This window comes from Triturus cristatus, chromosome 2_1, assembly GCF_964204655.1.
Source record: "Triturus cristatus chromosome 2_1, aTriCri1.1, whole genome shotgun sequence".
Taxonomy (NCBI): domain Eukaryota; kingdom Metazoa; phylum Chordata; class Amphibia; order Caudata; family Salamandridae; genus Triturus; species Triturus cristatus.
Genome location: NC_140581.1, coordinates 270,706,057 through 270,724,267, shown reverse-complemented (window position 1 = coordinate 270,724,267; position 18,211 = coordinate 270,706,057). Strand labels below are relative to the sequence as shown.

At 42.9% G+C, this 18,211-nt stretch overlaps 1 protein-coding gene across 3 annotated transcripts in view; it reads left to right on the top strand.

The window, feature by feature from the left end:
• Positions 1–17,426, top strand: part of NADK2 (NAD kinase 2, mitochondrial) — a 690,519-nt gene extending 673,093 nt beyond the window's left edge. For all 3 annotated transcript variants that reach the window (XM_085631046.1, XM_085631045.1, XM_085631044.1), the window contains one exon: positions 16,878–17,426. In XM_085631046.1, the coding sequence (XP_085487172.1) occupies positions 16,878–17,016 (139 nt within the window). In that variant the 3' untranslated portion in view covers positions 17,017–17,426. The remainder of the gene's footprint in view (positions 1–16,877) is intronic.
• Positions 17,427–18,211: the final 785 nt, after the last annotated feature.

Sequence of the window (18,211 nt, the reverse complement as noted above, 5' to 3'; positions counted from 1 at the left end):
GACAGAGTCACTGACTCAGGATGGCATGGAAAAAAGGGCCTTTAAGGCATCAGGGTGCCAGCATCTTGATATTCCCTGATTTCACACCCATGGTTCAGGAGGTTAGGCGGAAATTCAACGATGTTAAAAACATGCTCCACAAGATGGGAAGTAAAATGCCATGCTATACCCAGCACGTCTCCGTGTCGAATATATAGGTCGCCTCAAAATCCTAGACACTCGCACAGACTCGGTCCCTTTCTGCAAAACACTGCACGCCAAGTCTCCTTCACATACACTCCCAGGACCATGGGATCTGAACCATTCGCCGCCGGCTACACAAGACGCCGCAATATGAGGCCACATGGGCCCGCCAGACACCTTCGCTACGGACTAACTAGGAGCCCGCCTATACAGGTACAACATATAAGACACAAAAACTGCCATATATGATTCTCTTCAAATAAGTGGTTGGTTAAATACAACAGCATTCATCCTGTTATAACGGACTGCAATGGCCAAATTGCTGAAGCGCCCCCATGGAGTACGCCAAATTTTCTATAATGGGAATTTGTTTATTTTTAATTTTTGTTCTTACAGAGTTCCTGGGTTTCGCTGGCTGAAGTTAAATCTGGTGTCGGGGGGGGGGGGGGGCAGCTGGGGATTGTTTTTTCTTGTTACTACCAAAACTGCCATAAATTGTCTTGTATTATTGCATATGACGCTGACTACATGCTACCACGTTAATGACAGTAGGTTCAACAACACCCCGAGTCACCAATATCGAAGACCTGTCTAAGACAGTAAAAATGTCTCTTATATCCTGGAATATCTGCGGTATCAATCTGCGGAAGGGGAAGCAGGTGGTTTCATATCTAAACAGGCGCAATGTTAAATTGCCAAGCTCCAGGAGACCCATTAGTCCCCATGCACTGATTTCCGATCCCCCCCCCCCCTTGCCAAAAATTGGGGAATTCACTTCTCCTGCTATAGTTCCTAAACCCGGGGTAAATGCACACTGATTAATAAAAATGTACCATTCTTCCTCAAGGCCCAGTATTCGGACCCAAATGGCAGATACTAGTACGTTCAGGGTACATTAGCAGACCAAAAGATCCTAATAATGAATGTTGACGCACTAAATATTGATGACCCAAGAGCATTATTCCCACTTAGACCGCTTGGGGAGTGACCACTGGATATTGGGGGGGGGGGGGTGGAGCTCAATATCCCACACTGTCCACGAATAGATACAACCCACCAGCAAACCCCACTCCTGAGAAGCATGTAATGCATGGCGCACCCACAACCCAGGCACACCCACAACCCAACCACTCCGGGCTTCACATTCTATTCACCCCCCCCCCCCCCCCATGCTGTCTGGTGTAGATTAGATTACTGGCTCCTCTCACTGATCGTACATCAATGGGTTGGCAATATTACTATTCTCCTACGAACATTGTCTGACCACAGCCCAGTTATATTGCAGCTAAAACTTCTGCACAGTTGCCCCACAGCGTACAGCTGGAGGTTCTATGGGGAGGTCCTGCTGGACTTTATATTCCGCACTGAATTACTGACCTCCATTACAGAGTATTTTGACTTGGGCACGGTCTCTACCCAGGTGACTGTGGGAAGCCTTCAAGGGCTATATTTGTGGAGTGTGTATATCCAAACTTGCGGGCATATTTCGCGATATTCTCACCCAACTACAAAAAACACAGAGTCCAGGCTGCTGGGGAAGAGGGAATACATCAGGCGCACTAGCGAAATACTCTCCTTGGGGAGTTCCGGAACTTGGCAGATAGAGAGATAAAATACATGGACAAATATACCAGGGCACGCCGGTATGGGGAGGGGGAAAGACGCAGCTGTCCACCAGCCAGACTATTACCCCCAAATTGACAGCAAAATTACATTGCCAAATTATGCTCAGATACAGGAGCCACTATCATAGGCAGTGAAAATATTCTGCAGGAATTTTAATCAAAACTTATATACATTCAATGCTTGTCTAACTCCTCGGAAATCACCTCCTACCTTGCAGATATAGTTATGGTATGGCAGTCGAACAGGCAGCCAGAATTTCTTAATGAACCGCTAACTCTGGAAGAGGTAACACAAGCCATTACCGCCATGGACGGCTACGAGGTACCAGACCTGGACAGGATAACCAGAGTCTTCTATAAAGCATTTGAACAACAGCTTGCCACACAACTTCTCTCCCTACATAACGAATCCCAACCACAGGTGAGCTACCGCTCATGCTCCGAGAGGCGGTCCTGACCATTCTTCTGAAACCGGGCCAAGACCCCCAGTAAATGTGCCTCTTACTGCCCATTGCCATTACTAAATCTTGACATAAGATTTTAGCCAACGTTTTGGCCAATACACTGTCCCTGTTGATGGAGCAGTTTGTCTCACCAGCCCAGGCTGGATTTATCCCTCACCGCCCAACCTCCCTCAATCTCTGGACATTATTTGCTGTACTAAACAAAGTTTCCCCGGTCTCTCCAGCCACGGTGACCCTATCGGACACAGAGAAGGCCTTCATCTCGATCGAATGGCCTTTCCTGAGAGCTGTCCTGGCGAAACTAGGAATTCACCCATCATTCCTAGCATTGTTCATGCTGCTATATACCAAACCTATTGCCTGTCTTGGAATAAACGGCACACTCAGACACTATACAAGTATTCCTTGGTACCTGCCATGGGTGTCCACTCTCACCCCTTCTCTTTTTCATTGCAATGGACCCACTAGTGAGGGCGCTACAGGATAAGCACATCCACCTCGGCCTGCAACTTACATATGGCCCATTGTTAATATCACTAAATGCAGATGACAGTTTACTATTTATACGACACTCCAAGGATAACCTACCTCCACTTATGCAAGAGATAGTTAGATTTAGTCGACTCTCGGGGCTCTGTATGAGCTGGACAAAATCAGAGGTATTCCAGCTCACAGAGACTGCCCAACCTTTACCAATGGAATACCCCCTTGGGTGGCCATCTGATGGCACTAAATATCTGGATATACAACTGCACAGGGATAGGGACCAGTTCCTTCGACGCAATTCTGGGCCGGCAGTAGAAACATTGAGCACACAAGTTGACAGGTGGATAAAACTGACTTTTTCACTGATGGGCAGGTGGACATTATTAAAATGATGGTTTCGCAACATTTTTTATTTTGGTTCACTAACATTCCCATTCCGCTCCAACAGTCCTCCTTTAGCAATCTCCGCGGCATCCTACTGTGGCGATCTGGGCTGGGGGACGCCCCTGGGTACGCTGGGAAACACTGACACTTCCCTATGAATGTGGGGGACTTGGGGTGCTGGATTTTTACCTTTACTACCTTGCTGCTCAGTGCCACTAGACATACCACTGGTACCACCCCGACGCTCGCATACCATACATATGCCCAGAATGCGCTCCACTGGATGGACTTCTCCACTCGTAGATATTACTGTGGGGTATTCCACTAGAAACCATGGACATACAGACCGTCTCAATGACCTGCTGGGCAATACGTACGATAAGACACATGTTGCGAGGAGGCCCCTTTAATCCGAGGCCATCCACCATATCAGACAATCCCTGGATCCCACCCACAAGGGAAGTAATAGTCAAACACTCCCTGTCTCCCCTTGGCGACTTATTCCCCGATGGTCACGGTTTACAGACGACACTAGTGTATAGAATGCCTCCTATATGGATCTCTTTTTGTCTTCAACAGAATCCAGAGCTCACTCAAATCTCTCATATCTACATTCCCACTCCCACCAGAGGACTTCCCACCCCTGTCCTTAGTATTCGAAGCATCAGACAGCGGGCATATGACATCTAAACTATGCCGCACCTGTCTGGCCCTGCAGCCAGATACAACCACCCGAGTGAGGGAGGTTTGGGAGGAGTTGGGGCCCCGCTCACTGATCCGGTATCGGGATATTGCTGTGCACAAATAAAACTCATCTCCATCAATGACAGACATAAACTGATTCATTTTAAATAACTACATAGATGCAATCTCTCCCCAACGGATATTGTAAGCTTCGACCCCACCAGGTTTGACAAATGTATCAAGTGCCAAGCCCCTAGAGCAGACTTCACCCATCTCACCTCACCGGTGTTTGCTAACTATTAGGAGAATATATTTGCACAGATATCCGACATGACTGACTTTAAAATGGCCCCTGACCCAGTGGTTGCCCTATAAGGCTTCACTCGCGACGTGCCCCAGGCGATCCACTGATTGGTCTCCATGGCATTGCTCCTTGGCAAGAGGCAGATATCCCTAAGGTGGGGGGATCAAGACCACCCTCCACTAAAGAATGGCTAGAAAACCTCAGCAGATGTGAAAGTATGGGGGAAGACTATGCTAATCTACAGCCCCTTACATCATGCCCCAAGGATATTTGGTCTCATTTCCGTGTATACCTACGCAACTTAGACCGAGAAACGATTGAGCCTCCCCAAACCCCACCATGTTCTCCCACAGGGATGCCTCCCCATACCTGAATGTATGAATATAATATAATAGTTGTTATGCATACTTAGTCTACTTTCCTTCAAAGATTAAATAGGATGTTGTAACAATTCGGTTTCTTTTTTGTACGGACCTCAATCCTGTTAGCCGGAAGATATGCTTTATCTTTACTATGTAATACTTGTAATTGTATTTCATATTTAAGAAATCAATAAAGAAAATTTAAACAAAAAGGTTTAACTCCTTGACATCCTTTGCATCTTGTTTTTGTTACACTTCTCGTTAGTGCCTTGAAGGATGAGTTTTTTTCTCTTCGAGGACGCAGGTTTTATGGTTTTCTTTGACCACTTGTGGATTGTGGTTTCTCCTTGTCCTTGCATACTTACCTACTTTTCTTTTTGTATTTTTATATATATGTATGTAATGGCGGCATCCTAATAAATCACTAGAGAAATACTCCTGTGGTCCGTGTCCGTTGTTTATATAGTTCTATGTTTCGAATCCTTATGCATTTCGGATATATATTGGACTCTATCCCTGCCACTTACATATGTTTTTCTTTGGTATTTGTGTGGTTAAGCACATTTTAGTAGCTGTGTATCTGTTATCACCACCTTCTGTTCCTTTACAGTTGGGGTTGCGTTTTGGATGCATCCTTCTGGTTTGCAATACTATTGATGCTCTGCTTATGCTGTTGTCTTATGTCTCCCTTTTTTTGGGGGGGAGGGGAAATATTTTTATTAATTTTAACAAATCACATTTACTAGTCGCTATAGGTCGCAGCCTTTTTACAGCAAGTATATTATGCCTCCCTTTTTGAGGGTTTTCATGTTAGGCAAGTCTTTGGGTTCGCTCTAATGGTCTATATTTTCTGAGGACGTTTCTAGCTTGCTTTCTTTGTCTGGTGTTTCCATGCCGATTTTTCCTAGCCTCGAGATTACTTTTTCTGTTCTGTCCCTTTTTGTATGCCCTTCAAGCCCTTCACTTTTCTTACTTTTAAGTGTGTTTATGGGGTGGTCTGCTTATCCACATGCGAGTGGAAAAACTCCATCCCCTTGCTCGGATGGTCTCTTCTGCTCCAAACATTGTTCATTCTGATTTACTTAGTGTTGCTCATCTCCTTTCCAGATCAGCTTTCTATTGTATATCTCTCTCTTTTTTTGGTCTTCCTTTATCGAACCGGTTACAGTCACATCCCCTTTTTACCCTGGGCTTCCTATTCCTAAGTTTCCTTCATCTGTTAGTGTCTTGCCTTCTCCTCCGAGAGGCTGACAATAGTATTCGGATAAGTATATCCTTTCTCTCTGGGATTCTTTGTTCTTGCTTCCAGGGGATTCTTTCTTCTCTGTGGTCTAGCCACAGTTTCCGTAACATGCCGCGGACCATTGTTGATACCTACATATGCCGAGTCTTTCATTACTTGTCACCGGCTGGTTCTCTGAGAACGTTTGTTGGCAAAGTTTGCAGATCCACCTCCGGGTGTGTTATGGCTTTGGTATCTAATTCACAAGGTAGGGGATCTGGGGCTAGATGTCTCTGGCAGATGGATAAGTTGCCTTCGGTAATGCTGTATCTGGTAAAGACATGGTCTAGTCACAGATTACTCTTTACTGCTCCTTCCATCCTCCTCGCTCTGCGAACTTCAAGCATGCGGTTCTCCGTTCCATGGCTCTGGTTTCCCCACCAGCAAACTCCCTCCAGTATGAGTTTCTCCATTCCATGGACCTGGTTTCCACACCGGCGGTTATTCACTGTCATTTTCAGCCCTGGTTTTCACCAGTGTTGATGGTTCTCTAGTGTTCTGCTTCCAGCGGTTCTTCACTGTGAGGTTTTTACCAGTTCTGCTTGTTTTCCAGTCTTCTGCTCAGACAATCAGGTTGTTTATTGGCCTTTAAAAAAAAAATACACACACACACACACACACACACACACACACACCAACACACACAACGCGTTCTCCCACTTCCTGACAGCGAGGAAGAAAGCACACGGACACCAAATCGTGCTTCAAAGGATTTTAATGAAGGTGGCCTTGATCACATAAAGCAACTGCCATTATTCTTTCCCTTATATACTAAGCACTCTATAACCTTGTGATGCTTGTGATAATAGACATAGAAAAAATGTGTATACATGGTAAGTGAAAACGATAGAAAGTATACAAATATATTTGCAATCATCACACCATAGATTAAAACAAGAATCCATAATATTGGCTTTGAATTATATCTTTCTCTTGCCACGCTGATTTTTAGGAGATGTACAAAAAATGACGTAAACGAACTAGTTCTAAAGTGCAAATGCTAGCTGTGCAAATACGCAGGTTCTAGTGCAATTTGTAGTAGCATTAAAGTGCAGAATGTTCATAGTGCAAAAATGTAATGGTGCAAAATACGCAATAATGGTGCAAAATACAAGCAATCGCATAATGTATGCACATAGCAACTATGTTATAAAACTAGTACAAAATGTTCATAAGTACATAAAAAGGACATCTCTCTAAAAAAAAAAAAAAAAATGGCAAGGAAGCCGAAAAGAAAAACTGATCGGCAAACCCTGGATTCTGTAAAAATCAATTACCAATGCATCAATCATAAAAACATTGTCAAAAAGTGAAAAGAGTGCGAATAATGGTAAGGTAGAGAGAAGAGGAAAAAGGGAGATGTGGAAATACTAAAGTACAAAAAACCAATACATGTGTACGTAATATTGAAATCAATTTCAAAAATTAGTTTAGACATCTATCTGACGAAACAAAGATTGTGCAGATCCGGTTAGGATGATCTCACTTAAAATATGGCTGGCAAAGATCAGAAAAGCCGAGCTGAGTGGGTCATCAACTTAGGAAACCGGAAGCATCAGAGAAAGAAGTTTTTTTCTTTATGTAGAGAAACAAACGAGAAAAAGGCATGTTTCAACAAACAATGAACCTAAATTTCTATTATCAAATACTCATCAACTAAGGACAAAATACTGTACAAATACCCTTGTGAAGGATAAAAAATAGAAAATGAACAGAGCGATAAAAAGATTGCAGACAAAGAACAGAAGATCTCCGCATGAATTGTCAGTGGATAATCTGCGGTTATCTATTAAAACACTCAGAAATATTATGTGATGTAAACTGTAAGGATTCAAATACAATTATGCAAGTCTTCAGCGTTATTCAACCCTGCAGGTGCTTTGCTATCAAACTCGAGTATATATTTTGTTTCTAGCTGTCTAAGCAGCTTTTCTCTGTTGCCCCCTCTCCGTTGTACGGGAATACTGTCAATACCAAAATATTTGAGGCAACTCAAATCATTGTTGTGATGGTTTTTGAAATGTCGCGCTACCGGGTAGCTGGGATCGTTATTCACGATTGCCCTTAAATGCTGTAGAATTCTAACGTGAGCTTGCAGTTTGGTACTTCCTATATAGTTCAATCCACACGTACAATTAAGAACGTACACCACAAATTCAGATCTACAGGAGAAGTGGCCCTTAATTTGTCTGATGTTTGAACTGAAAGGCACAGAATATTGAGTGGTGTTTTGGCCAAATTTACAAGCCCTGCATCCATCCATCCAGATGAGATACCTTCCAATTTCTTGTGAAGGTATTTTATCTTCTTTGACACACTATTTCGATGGCCAGTTTCTGTAGGAACTCTGGGTTTTGGCACGGAAGTGTTCACAGAAGTAACTGACATCAGCAAGTAGGTGGTGGCTTATATGGACTTTTTTGATGTCATGTCCGGAGACTAGATCAGTACAGTCACACAGCGCCCTCCACGGACTCGCAGAGGTATTGCTGGAAAAGTTTTCCTGATCCAGCCTGGGGAGTATTCACAATGTAAGGAATCTGTGGCTAGACCATGTCTGTACAAGAATAAGCGTTACCGAAGGTAAGTAACTTATACTTCAGAAATATGTTCGAGGCATGTGAGCTGTAGATGACTTGCTTTGCATAGCCTGCCATCTACTGTTGGGTCTGAATGTTTGCACTTTGTTTTTCTTCGAAGAAGTCTTTTCCAGTCACGAGGTAGGTGACTCCTCCTTTCGGTGACAGTGCGCATGGGCATCGACTCCATTGTTAAATAGTTTTTTCTGCCATCGGGTTTGGATGTAAATTGCGGCGCTACGGTTCGACACCGTTCTCGGGTTTCCCTCGATGCGCAATCCACTAGCCTCAACGGTATTGTTCCCGATCGCGTTTCCCATTCTCCGCGTATCATTTCAAGTCAGTCTTCGATCGGAAGATTTGTGGAGGGCCGTTGGACCGACACGCGTCGGGCTTGCTAGCAGTCGATGAAACGGTCTACATTCAAATTCTGTCCCGGGTGTCGCGCCAAGTTTCCACGCATCGACTTACACGGTGTGCAATCTGTCTATCCCTGGAACACAACAGAAAAGACTGCGATGCGTGCCGATCGTTTCGATCTAAGAAAACTCTCCATGAGAGTCTGGCTCAAAGTCATGAAATGCACCAACAAAGCGGCTCCGCACCGGTCATCTTCGGTGAAGATTCCGACCAGGAAGAATTCCACGCACAAGCAGCCGAAGAAGAGGGGGAACACATCTGTGTCTGAAGCCGACTCTGACATGGAAGAACAAGAGCAAGTGACACTGGGTCAGCGTACTGTGAGTACAGACACCCCCCTGCCCCAACATTAGTCAAAGAAGGTGACTCCGGTGCCTCCTCGGGCAGAGGTCAGCTCTGAGAAACAATTCCGGACGCCCGCCCTCCGGCCCGGCACCAAATCACAAATCAAAGCCTCCAGGCTCGGGATCGAGTCAGCCCCATGTCGATGCCGAACCAAAACCTTCACCATCAAAACCGAAGCACGTCGTTGTGGCCATTCCCTTGCTACCAAAGAATAATCTTCAGAGTCGAAAGCTTCGGAGCTGAAACTTTCGAAGCCGAAAAGTACGGCGCCCAAAGGGAAAATGACTGTTACATCTAAAGTGCCTCATTTCGACATCCCGCCTGCAAACACTGATCCAAAACAAAAATAATTCGTTATCGATCCAGATACTGGACATATTCACGTGAAACTGCCTGAAAAAAGGAAAATGGGCTTACAAGAGAACTACCACATAACTTTAAAACGACAGAATGTGGGTACTGACCCTTCTCCTCCTCCCATTACACTTCCTTCACCCATTGACCCAAATTTGCTCATCACACCCACAAATTACCCACAACCTCTATCGCCTGATACACAAGATGAATGGAGATGAAGATAGGCCACAGGACACTAATAACCCCTGGGAGGACTATAATACAGATCCAATCACAGAACGATCAGGATCTATACCCTTCCAAACATCACCATCTGATGCCAACATAGGGTATATAGAGCTACTTAATAGCACTGCTCAATACCATGTGGTGGAATTACATAAAGAGGCTCTTGAAGAGGATTTTCTACATTAAGTTCCTCTCCAAGATCAACACAGATACTACCTATGCTTGAGGAACTGCTTAAACACACTGACAAAATTGTTAAAGACCCTGTGCGGGCAAGAATTATCCCTCCCAGAATTGAGAAAAAGTACAAGCCAGCACCTACTGACCCCACTTACATCAGGGGTCCACTCCCATTAGACTACCTTGTAGTTCCAACGCTCGCAAACTCACAAACTACAGGAGATGCCCCTCCTCCTGACAAGTAGTCAAAATTAATTTATGCCACTGGCAAAAGAATAGCATCGCAAGCAGCCAATCACTGGCGAATTGCAAATGCACAAGCTCTCTTAGCTCGCTACGACAGAGCTCATTATGATGAGCTCGAAAAATGAAGGCAGTTTATACCAGACGAGTACAAAATAACAGCCAATGACCTAATTCAGGAGGAGAAATTATTTATCAATACTTCTATTAGGTGTACCTTAGACACAGCAGACAGAGCAGTCAACACTATTATGTTGCTACGAAGACATGCTTGGCTCAGAATTTCCGGGTTCGAACCCGAAGTCCAAGCCTCTATTCTGAACCAACGCTTTGATAAAGAGCACCTATTCGGCCCTACAGTGGACACTTCTTTAGAGAAGATGAAAAAAGATACAGAGGTCGCGAAATCCATGGGGACTTTGCAACGGTCTTCCAATCAGGGATCCTTTTGTCGCTCCTTTTACATAGGTGGTTCCAAAAACACTTCATCTGAGAATCCCTCCTCCTCTTACATGGACAATAATCAATCGTCCCTCGTCTAGAGGTTACTTTAGAGGATTTAGAGGGAACAGGGGCAAGCGAAGAGGCAGAGGCAACTCAACAAGTACTTCCCCTGCAAACACCAAACAGTGACTTCCTTCCTCTAACCCCTGATCATTCCACTCCTGTCGGGGGACGTCTCTCCCAATTGCTACCAGTCTGGAATACAATCACCTCACAGATTGTTTTTTACAAATTATCCAATATGGTTATTGCCTGGAACTTACAAACACTCCCCCAAACTTTCCTCCAAGATCACACGCAATGTCACAAGAACATCTCAACCAGGAAGTTCTCTCTGTTACAAAAGGGAGCCATAGAACCAGTCCCATTACAATATCAAGGGGCAGGTGTATACTCCCTATACTTCTTAATTCCCAAAAAAGACTGCTCTCTCAGACCTATACTGGACCTCCGAGACCTGAATCTGAGGATCCAATCGGATCACTTTCATATGGTGACACTCCAACAAGTACTCCAGCTCCTTCAGCAAAGCATCTTTCAGTCAACTTTAGATTTAAAGGACGCCTACTTCCACATCCCAATACACCCCACTCACCGCAAATACCTCAGGTTTGTGGTAAGGGGGCAACATCACCAATTCAAAGTACTTCCATTCAGAGTCACTACTGCTCCCAGGGTTTTCACCAAATGCCTGGCAGTGGTCGCAGCTCATCTACGAAGACAACACATTCATGTCTTCCCATACTTAGATGACACGCTCATAAAAGCACGCTTGCAAGCAAACTGTCTACAACATACTTACAAAACAGTGCAGCTGCTCCACGATCTTGGATTCTCAGTGAATCTATCCAAGTCCCATCTCCAACCCTCCAACACGCAATCGTACTTGGGAGCCACTATAGATATACAAAAAGCTCTGGCCTATCCCAATCTGGCCAGAATCTGCAACATTCAAACTCTACTTTCCCAATCCAAGCCTCAACACTCATTGCCAGCTTGAGTGTTCATGCAGTTACTAGGAATGATGGCGTCTTGCATCCTAATAGATCCTTATGCAAGACTTCAAATGCGTTCCCTTCAGGAATGCTTAGCATGTCAGTGCAATCAGTCTCATGGTCAGTTATCAGATTTAGTGTTGGTGGACGGCTGCACTCCTCACTCTCTGCAGTGGTGGAATCCTGCAGTGGTGGAATCCACAAAACCTTACCAAAGGGCGGCCCTTCATCGAACCGGTTCCACAGATAGTGCTAACAGTAGACTCATCGCTCACTGGTTGGGGAGCCCATCTCCAAATTCACGCAATTCAGGGCATGTGGAGCCTGCATCAAAAGCAATTTCACATAAATCAGCTAGAGCTTCTAGCGATATTTCTAGCGCTCAAAGCCTTTCAAATTTACCGGGTATGTAAAGCTGTCCTGATACGCACAGACAACATGACAACAATTTATTACATAAAGAAACCGGGAGGGACAGACTCTCTCCAACTGTCACAATTAGCACAGACCAACTGGAGGTGGGCCATACAGCACAAAAATGTATCTCCTCGCATAACACCTCCCAGGAATAGACAATCATATTGCAGATCTGCTCAGCAGACGGATACAACAGATCCACGAGTGGGAACTCCACCCTCCTGTTCTTTCAGCTGTGGGGCTTCCCAGACATAGGTCTGTTCGCCACACACCATAAGGCAAAATGCCCAAGCTTCGCATCCTGGTATCCACACCCATTGTCCAGAGGCAACGCACTATGGATGAATTGGTCAGGGATATTTGCCTACGCTTTTCCGTCCCTCCCACTCATTCCACTAGTTGTTCGGAAGCTCAAACAAGCGTCCCTGACACTAATCCTAGTTGCTCTTACATGGGCCCGTCAACTGTAGTTCACCACCCTGTTCGAGCTATCGGTAGTCCATCAACAAAAACTACATCTTACACCCAATCTCCTCAAGCAGAGCCGTGGAGAGATAAGACATCCAAATCCCGGTCGTCTCAACCTTGCGATCTGGCACCTGAAGTCATAGAGTTTGGCTACCTCAATCTTCTGCCAGACTGCATGAATGTCATCAAAGAGGCTAGACATCCCACTACAAGGGCTTGCTATGCACCAAATTGGAAGCAGTTTGTGATTTATTGTAATGACAATCAAATCAACCCGCTAGATGCTTCTATTCAATACATCTGCTATTTACTGCATCTACAGCGTTCAAAGTTAGCGTACTCATCCATACACTTGCATCTTGCTGCAATAGCCGCATACCTTCAAAATAGACCTCTGTCTCTCTTCAGAGTGCCTGTTATTAAGGCATTTATGGAAGGACTCAGAAGAGTCATTCCCCCAAGACTACCACCTGCCCCAGTGTGGAATCTCAATATTGTCCTTACCAGACTAATGGGCCCACTCTTTGAGCCATTCCACAATTGTTAGCTGCAATTTCTCACTTAAGTCTCTTTCCTCATAGCTATCACATCACAGAGGAGAGTGGGTGAGCTTCAGGCACTAACTATACAAGAACCATTTTTACAAGTACACCAGAGCAAAGTGGTTCTTCGGACTAATCCTAAATGTTTACCCTAGGTGATTTCTGCCTTTCCATATCAACCAATCTGTTGAGTTGCCGGTGTTCTTCCCTCAACCAGATTATGTGGCAGAACGTGCTCTACGTACCTTAGACATTAAAAGAGCATTACTCTACTAAATGGAAAGGACAAAACCTTTCCGTAAAACGAAACAACTCTTTGTGACTTCTGCTCCACCTCATAAAGGCAATCCCATCTCAAAATCAGGTATTGCATGGCGGATAGTCAAATGCATTCAGATATGCTATGCTAAAGCAAAACAAACATTAACAATTCCCCTTAGAGCGCACTCCACTCGCAAACTAGGGGCTTCTATGGCGTTCTTAGGAAACATACCCAATGATGACATCTGCAAAGCTGCACCATGGTCTACACCTCACACATTCACAAAACACTATTTTGTAGATGTGTTCGCGAAACAGCAAGCTAGTGTGGGCCAGGCAGTTCTACGTACACTTTCAAACCACTGCAACAGCTACAGGTTAGCCACCGCTTTGCGAGATTACTGCTATATAGTCTTTTCAAAGCATGTGATCTGCAGCTCACATGCCTTGAACGGAAAATGCTACTTACCGAGTATGCATCTGTTCTTGGCATGTAGAGCTGTAGATTCACACGTGCCAACCCGCCTCCCCGTGTACCTATACCTGTTGCACTGATATCTTACTTAGATACACACACGTGGACATCTCTATTCTACTACTCTTACTAACTCCCATTACCACCCTCTGTGGGAAAACAATCTAACAATAAAGTCGATGCCCATGCACACTATCACCGAAAGGAGGAGTCGCCTACCTCGGGACTGGAAAAGACTTCTTCGAAGAAAAAGAAAGTGTAAACATCCGGACCCAACACTATGTGAATATACAGCTTTACATGCCAAGAACAGATGCATACTGGGTAAGTAGCATTTTCCTTATCAGAAATGTCATTGAAAATCGTTCATCTACTTGAGGTGAGAAGCCCCTTCAAACTAGTGCCCAGAAGCGTTTGCCAGTATGAGGCACACACATTTATATCAAAACTCAGTGCAAAATGTGATAAACGTTTCTTGTTGTAGATGTATTGTTTGGTACTTCTACCTCTTCTCTAAGCAATCTTGTGAGCTTTAGCCAACTCTGGTTTCATCATATTTGGGGGGCATCCCCACAACTTCCTCAAGGCTAAAACAATAGAAACAGCTAACGTTGCAATATTATATACTGATCTTGAACCAATGAATAATCATAAACCCCTGAATCCGTGACTCCAGTGTATAAAATGTCTTCTTGGTGTGAACATTAAACAACAAGCACAAGTATAAATTGATTCTGCTTTGTGGCAACCCATCCATACAAAATATTTTGCTATGTCTCGTAGTACAATTCAATTGGTACAGTAAGTTACAGTATTGGAATTTATATAACTCCATTTTAGATTTTTTACTATGTACTGTTAAAATGACAGGTATATGTTCTACCAGAAATAGATATGCGCAGTTAGATCTCCATTAGTGTAGTATGCATAAGGGGAAGGGGAATTTGTTCTTTATAATCTGTATACCCCAATGGGAGCGTGTAACTAAACAAGTATTCTTTGTGAGTGTAGGTAATACTGCCAAAGCTTATCTTTGTGTATATCACCTATAAGAAGTAAACCGGCACCTATTAGATTTCTTAAGTCCTTTATATGGTTTAGAAAGTAAATTAAGTTTCAGCCAACAATCTAATGACTCCGAGTAATAAGTAAAAAGAATAATGAACCAGATTGTGCCTACTTCAATTCCGGTTATATTTTCAGCCCAGATAATATGTATACCGCATCACTGTGTCCAAAAAGTGGGTAGTGCGGAGATTCATTGCTTCTTCAGTAACCCCGTTCTATTACAAGGCAAACATCGAGCGGCCTTCCTGTAAAGTGACAAAAACCCGCCATGGTAATAGCCAGCATATTTGCAAGAAACATACTCATTGGTTGTAATCATCATAAAAGCTTACCAAAAAGATCAATCTGTTGCCTGATCTATATGGTATATAGTGCCCAGAAGCATTTGGAATCATTGTTTTGTAAAGCAAAATTCAGAGCCACACTATTTTTAAATGACTGATTAATTTTCTAGTCTTTTGACTGATTGTGTTTACAGGCCTGTTTCACTTTGGAACAGTAATTCATTTAAGCTGGGGGTTGCAAGTAGGGCCCACCAGCACTCATTTTTGAGGACCAGCGCTTACCTTTTCTCTGACTTTGACACAGAGCAAGAGAAAAAAAAACACAAAAGGAGGAAGAGGAAAAAGGCAGGAAAACTGTGACAAAAGGAGAAAGCAGCAATTTTAAAATCTGCAGAGTGAAATAAAGGGTCAAGGAGTGTATGGTGGTGGAAGAAAAAGGCATAAGCTGGAATCCAGACTAAGCAACATTGATATTTGGCAATCCGGATATTCGTCAGCACCAGCTTAAGAATTTTCATCAGAAACTAAGGACCTTATTATTTTACCAGTTCAGCACTGCTTTGGAGATACAATCTGCTTACTACTGTACAGTCGAAGTGCACATAATTGATGTTCGCACACTTGTAAGAAACATAATGCACATCTAACCAGCAATAATGTAGGTAAAATAAATGGGGATTAAGTTTGGGTAGTAATGGCATTTACTACCTTGTGGAATCTCACAGAAAAATGAACGAGATGGATGTTAAATATTAATTCTGAATTATTACTTTCTTCCCTTAGCGCAAGCAGAAAGAATTAGGCAGTAGCCAACTCGCTTCAGATTAATATAGATATTACCAGTCAGTCGTGAAGCCTGCACTATATCAGCAATGCAAGGATGTCACTAGATCCACCAATTAAATGGTAATATGTAAGCTCCTAATACAAAATTCCAATAATTTAGAACTTGGTTTGTCAAATTTAGTCTGCTACAACATTAAATCTTAAATTTTCCATTTGAAGGTAATTATTTTGTACTAAATCGCATTCAATCATAGAGAACAGACTTTTGGCATTAAACTTGGAAGCTCATTTTTGGAAATATGACTGCTACAAGGTATCTATCCCCGTCTCTATCGTGGAAGATGAGGAAACCTATTCTGGTTGTCAGGTGCTGCATAACTTTCTCTCTTTGCTTCTCCTCCCTACTTCTCTTCTGGAGTATACTGTTGTGGGAATGTTTTTTTCCAAATTGTGAAAAATCTGCAGGAGAATGGCATCTGGGCTGCTGGTGAATTGAATTTGCGTTGTTCCAGAAATTCTGTTAAGGTTAAATTTGGGGTGAAACTGAGATGAGGATCAAAGGATGCTGGCCATTCTTGTGGATATTGTTGGTTGAGCAGCTCCATTGCCCACCCATCGCTGTGCATAGCTTTCTGGATTTCAGTATGCACCAGCAGCTATTTGAAAATGTGAATCTGCTCGCTGAAGAAATTATCCACTAAAATGCTGTTACTGGAGGGTAACAGATTGTCTGCTTTTTACCTAAAATGAAACAATATAAAGTGAAAGTAAGAATGCATGCATACATATTGAACTTTTTAAAAACTAAAAACCACGAAGTCTAGAAATAAAATTACAAATAGAGGATTACATTTGCACTAAAACTAAGAAGCTGCATTTAGGTCCTACTGTTAAATTCTTCGTTAACTAATGTAACCACTTGTAATGTGTTTTTTTTTCCCCCCCCCCCAGGGTCTGTGTCCGCTCTCGTTGTTGGGATGCCTGCATGGTTGTGGATGGAGGAACATCTTTTGAATTTAATGATGGAGCAATAGTTTCTATATTGACAGACAAAGAAGATGCACTATGTACAGTGCTGTTAGATGAATGAAGGCGACTTTCTAATGGCTACTGTTCCAGACAGTGTGACATTCATAGTGAAGGATCTAATTGAAAAGCAGGATTTTGTAAATGCTAAAACGGCTCGACCTGCCATTGTATTATAGAAGATTTTGAGTTATTTTCTCAGGGTTTGCAAGTAATCACAAAGGGGACATTGAATAGCTCTTTTATAATCCTTTGGGAAAGTAAAGCACTTAACCATAATGTTCAAACAATGAACAATAAAATGTACTGTTGAAACAAGTTAGTGGTCTTGAGATCCACAGTAGCAATGGCGCGGTCATTTTGTGAGTAGCATTAAGCATTCGATGGACACGATCTGATAAAATATACAGTATTAGAAACTGTTTTTCAGTATAATTTTGCCCAGATTTCAAAAGTAAACATACTAAGTAGGCACTTCTGTTAGTCTTTCATTTTTTTTGTTATACATTTTAAGGGATTTTAAGTTTCAAATACTTTTATCAGTTCCCCTGTTATAAAATGACATCGGAGTTCATCTAGTTTTTCTAAACTTAAAACCATTGTTGTGTGTGTACTACTGTATTTTGTAGAAAGCGCGCGCATGCACAATGCAGTATTTTAACACCCAAGTTTATCTGTAGGGTTGTCAACATAACTCCATTGTTTTTTCTGGTTAATATGATTTTCAATTTTTTACTTAGAAGTTTTGGATCTAAGCGTTTTCTCTGTGTTCCAGCTGACCAACAGTTCTCATTAAGGTTGCACTTAAACGTTTTTTAGTGTTTGACGTTAATATGCAACTTCATTCACCACATGTTAATTCTGAATTGGTAGATACGGCTCAATTTTGAGATTAAGATCATTGGGGTAATACAAAACCATATTTTGAAACAGAATAGAATTTTGTCCGAGGTTGCTTTGGCATGTTATTTTTGCTTAGCAAGGAATAACTGATACTATCCAAATCTGGTCATTTCAGATCAACTAAACATTTAATTGAATGCTGGATTAGGTTTTTCTTTTGGTGCGTTGGTGTTTTACCCAAAACAATTAAAAATGTACTTATCTTCGATGACAATCTTGCTGGTAGATACTCCATCTCCTTTCAGATTCCTCACTCTTTGAATGTCCTTGGTGCTAGACTGAATTCTGAAACGTTTCCAAAAGTTCTTCCATGCTAGTGAAAGGTGCTGGTTCCAAGTCGTTTGCCTAAGCAATGC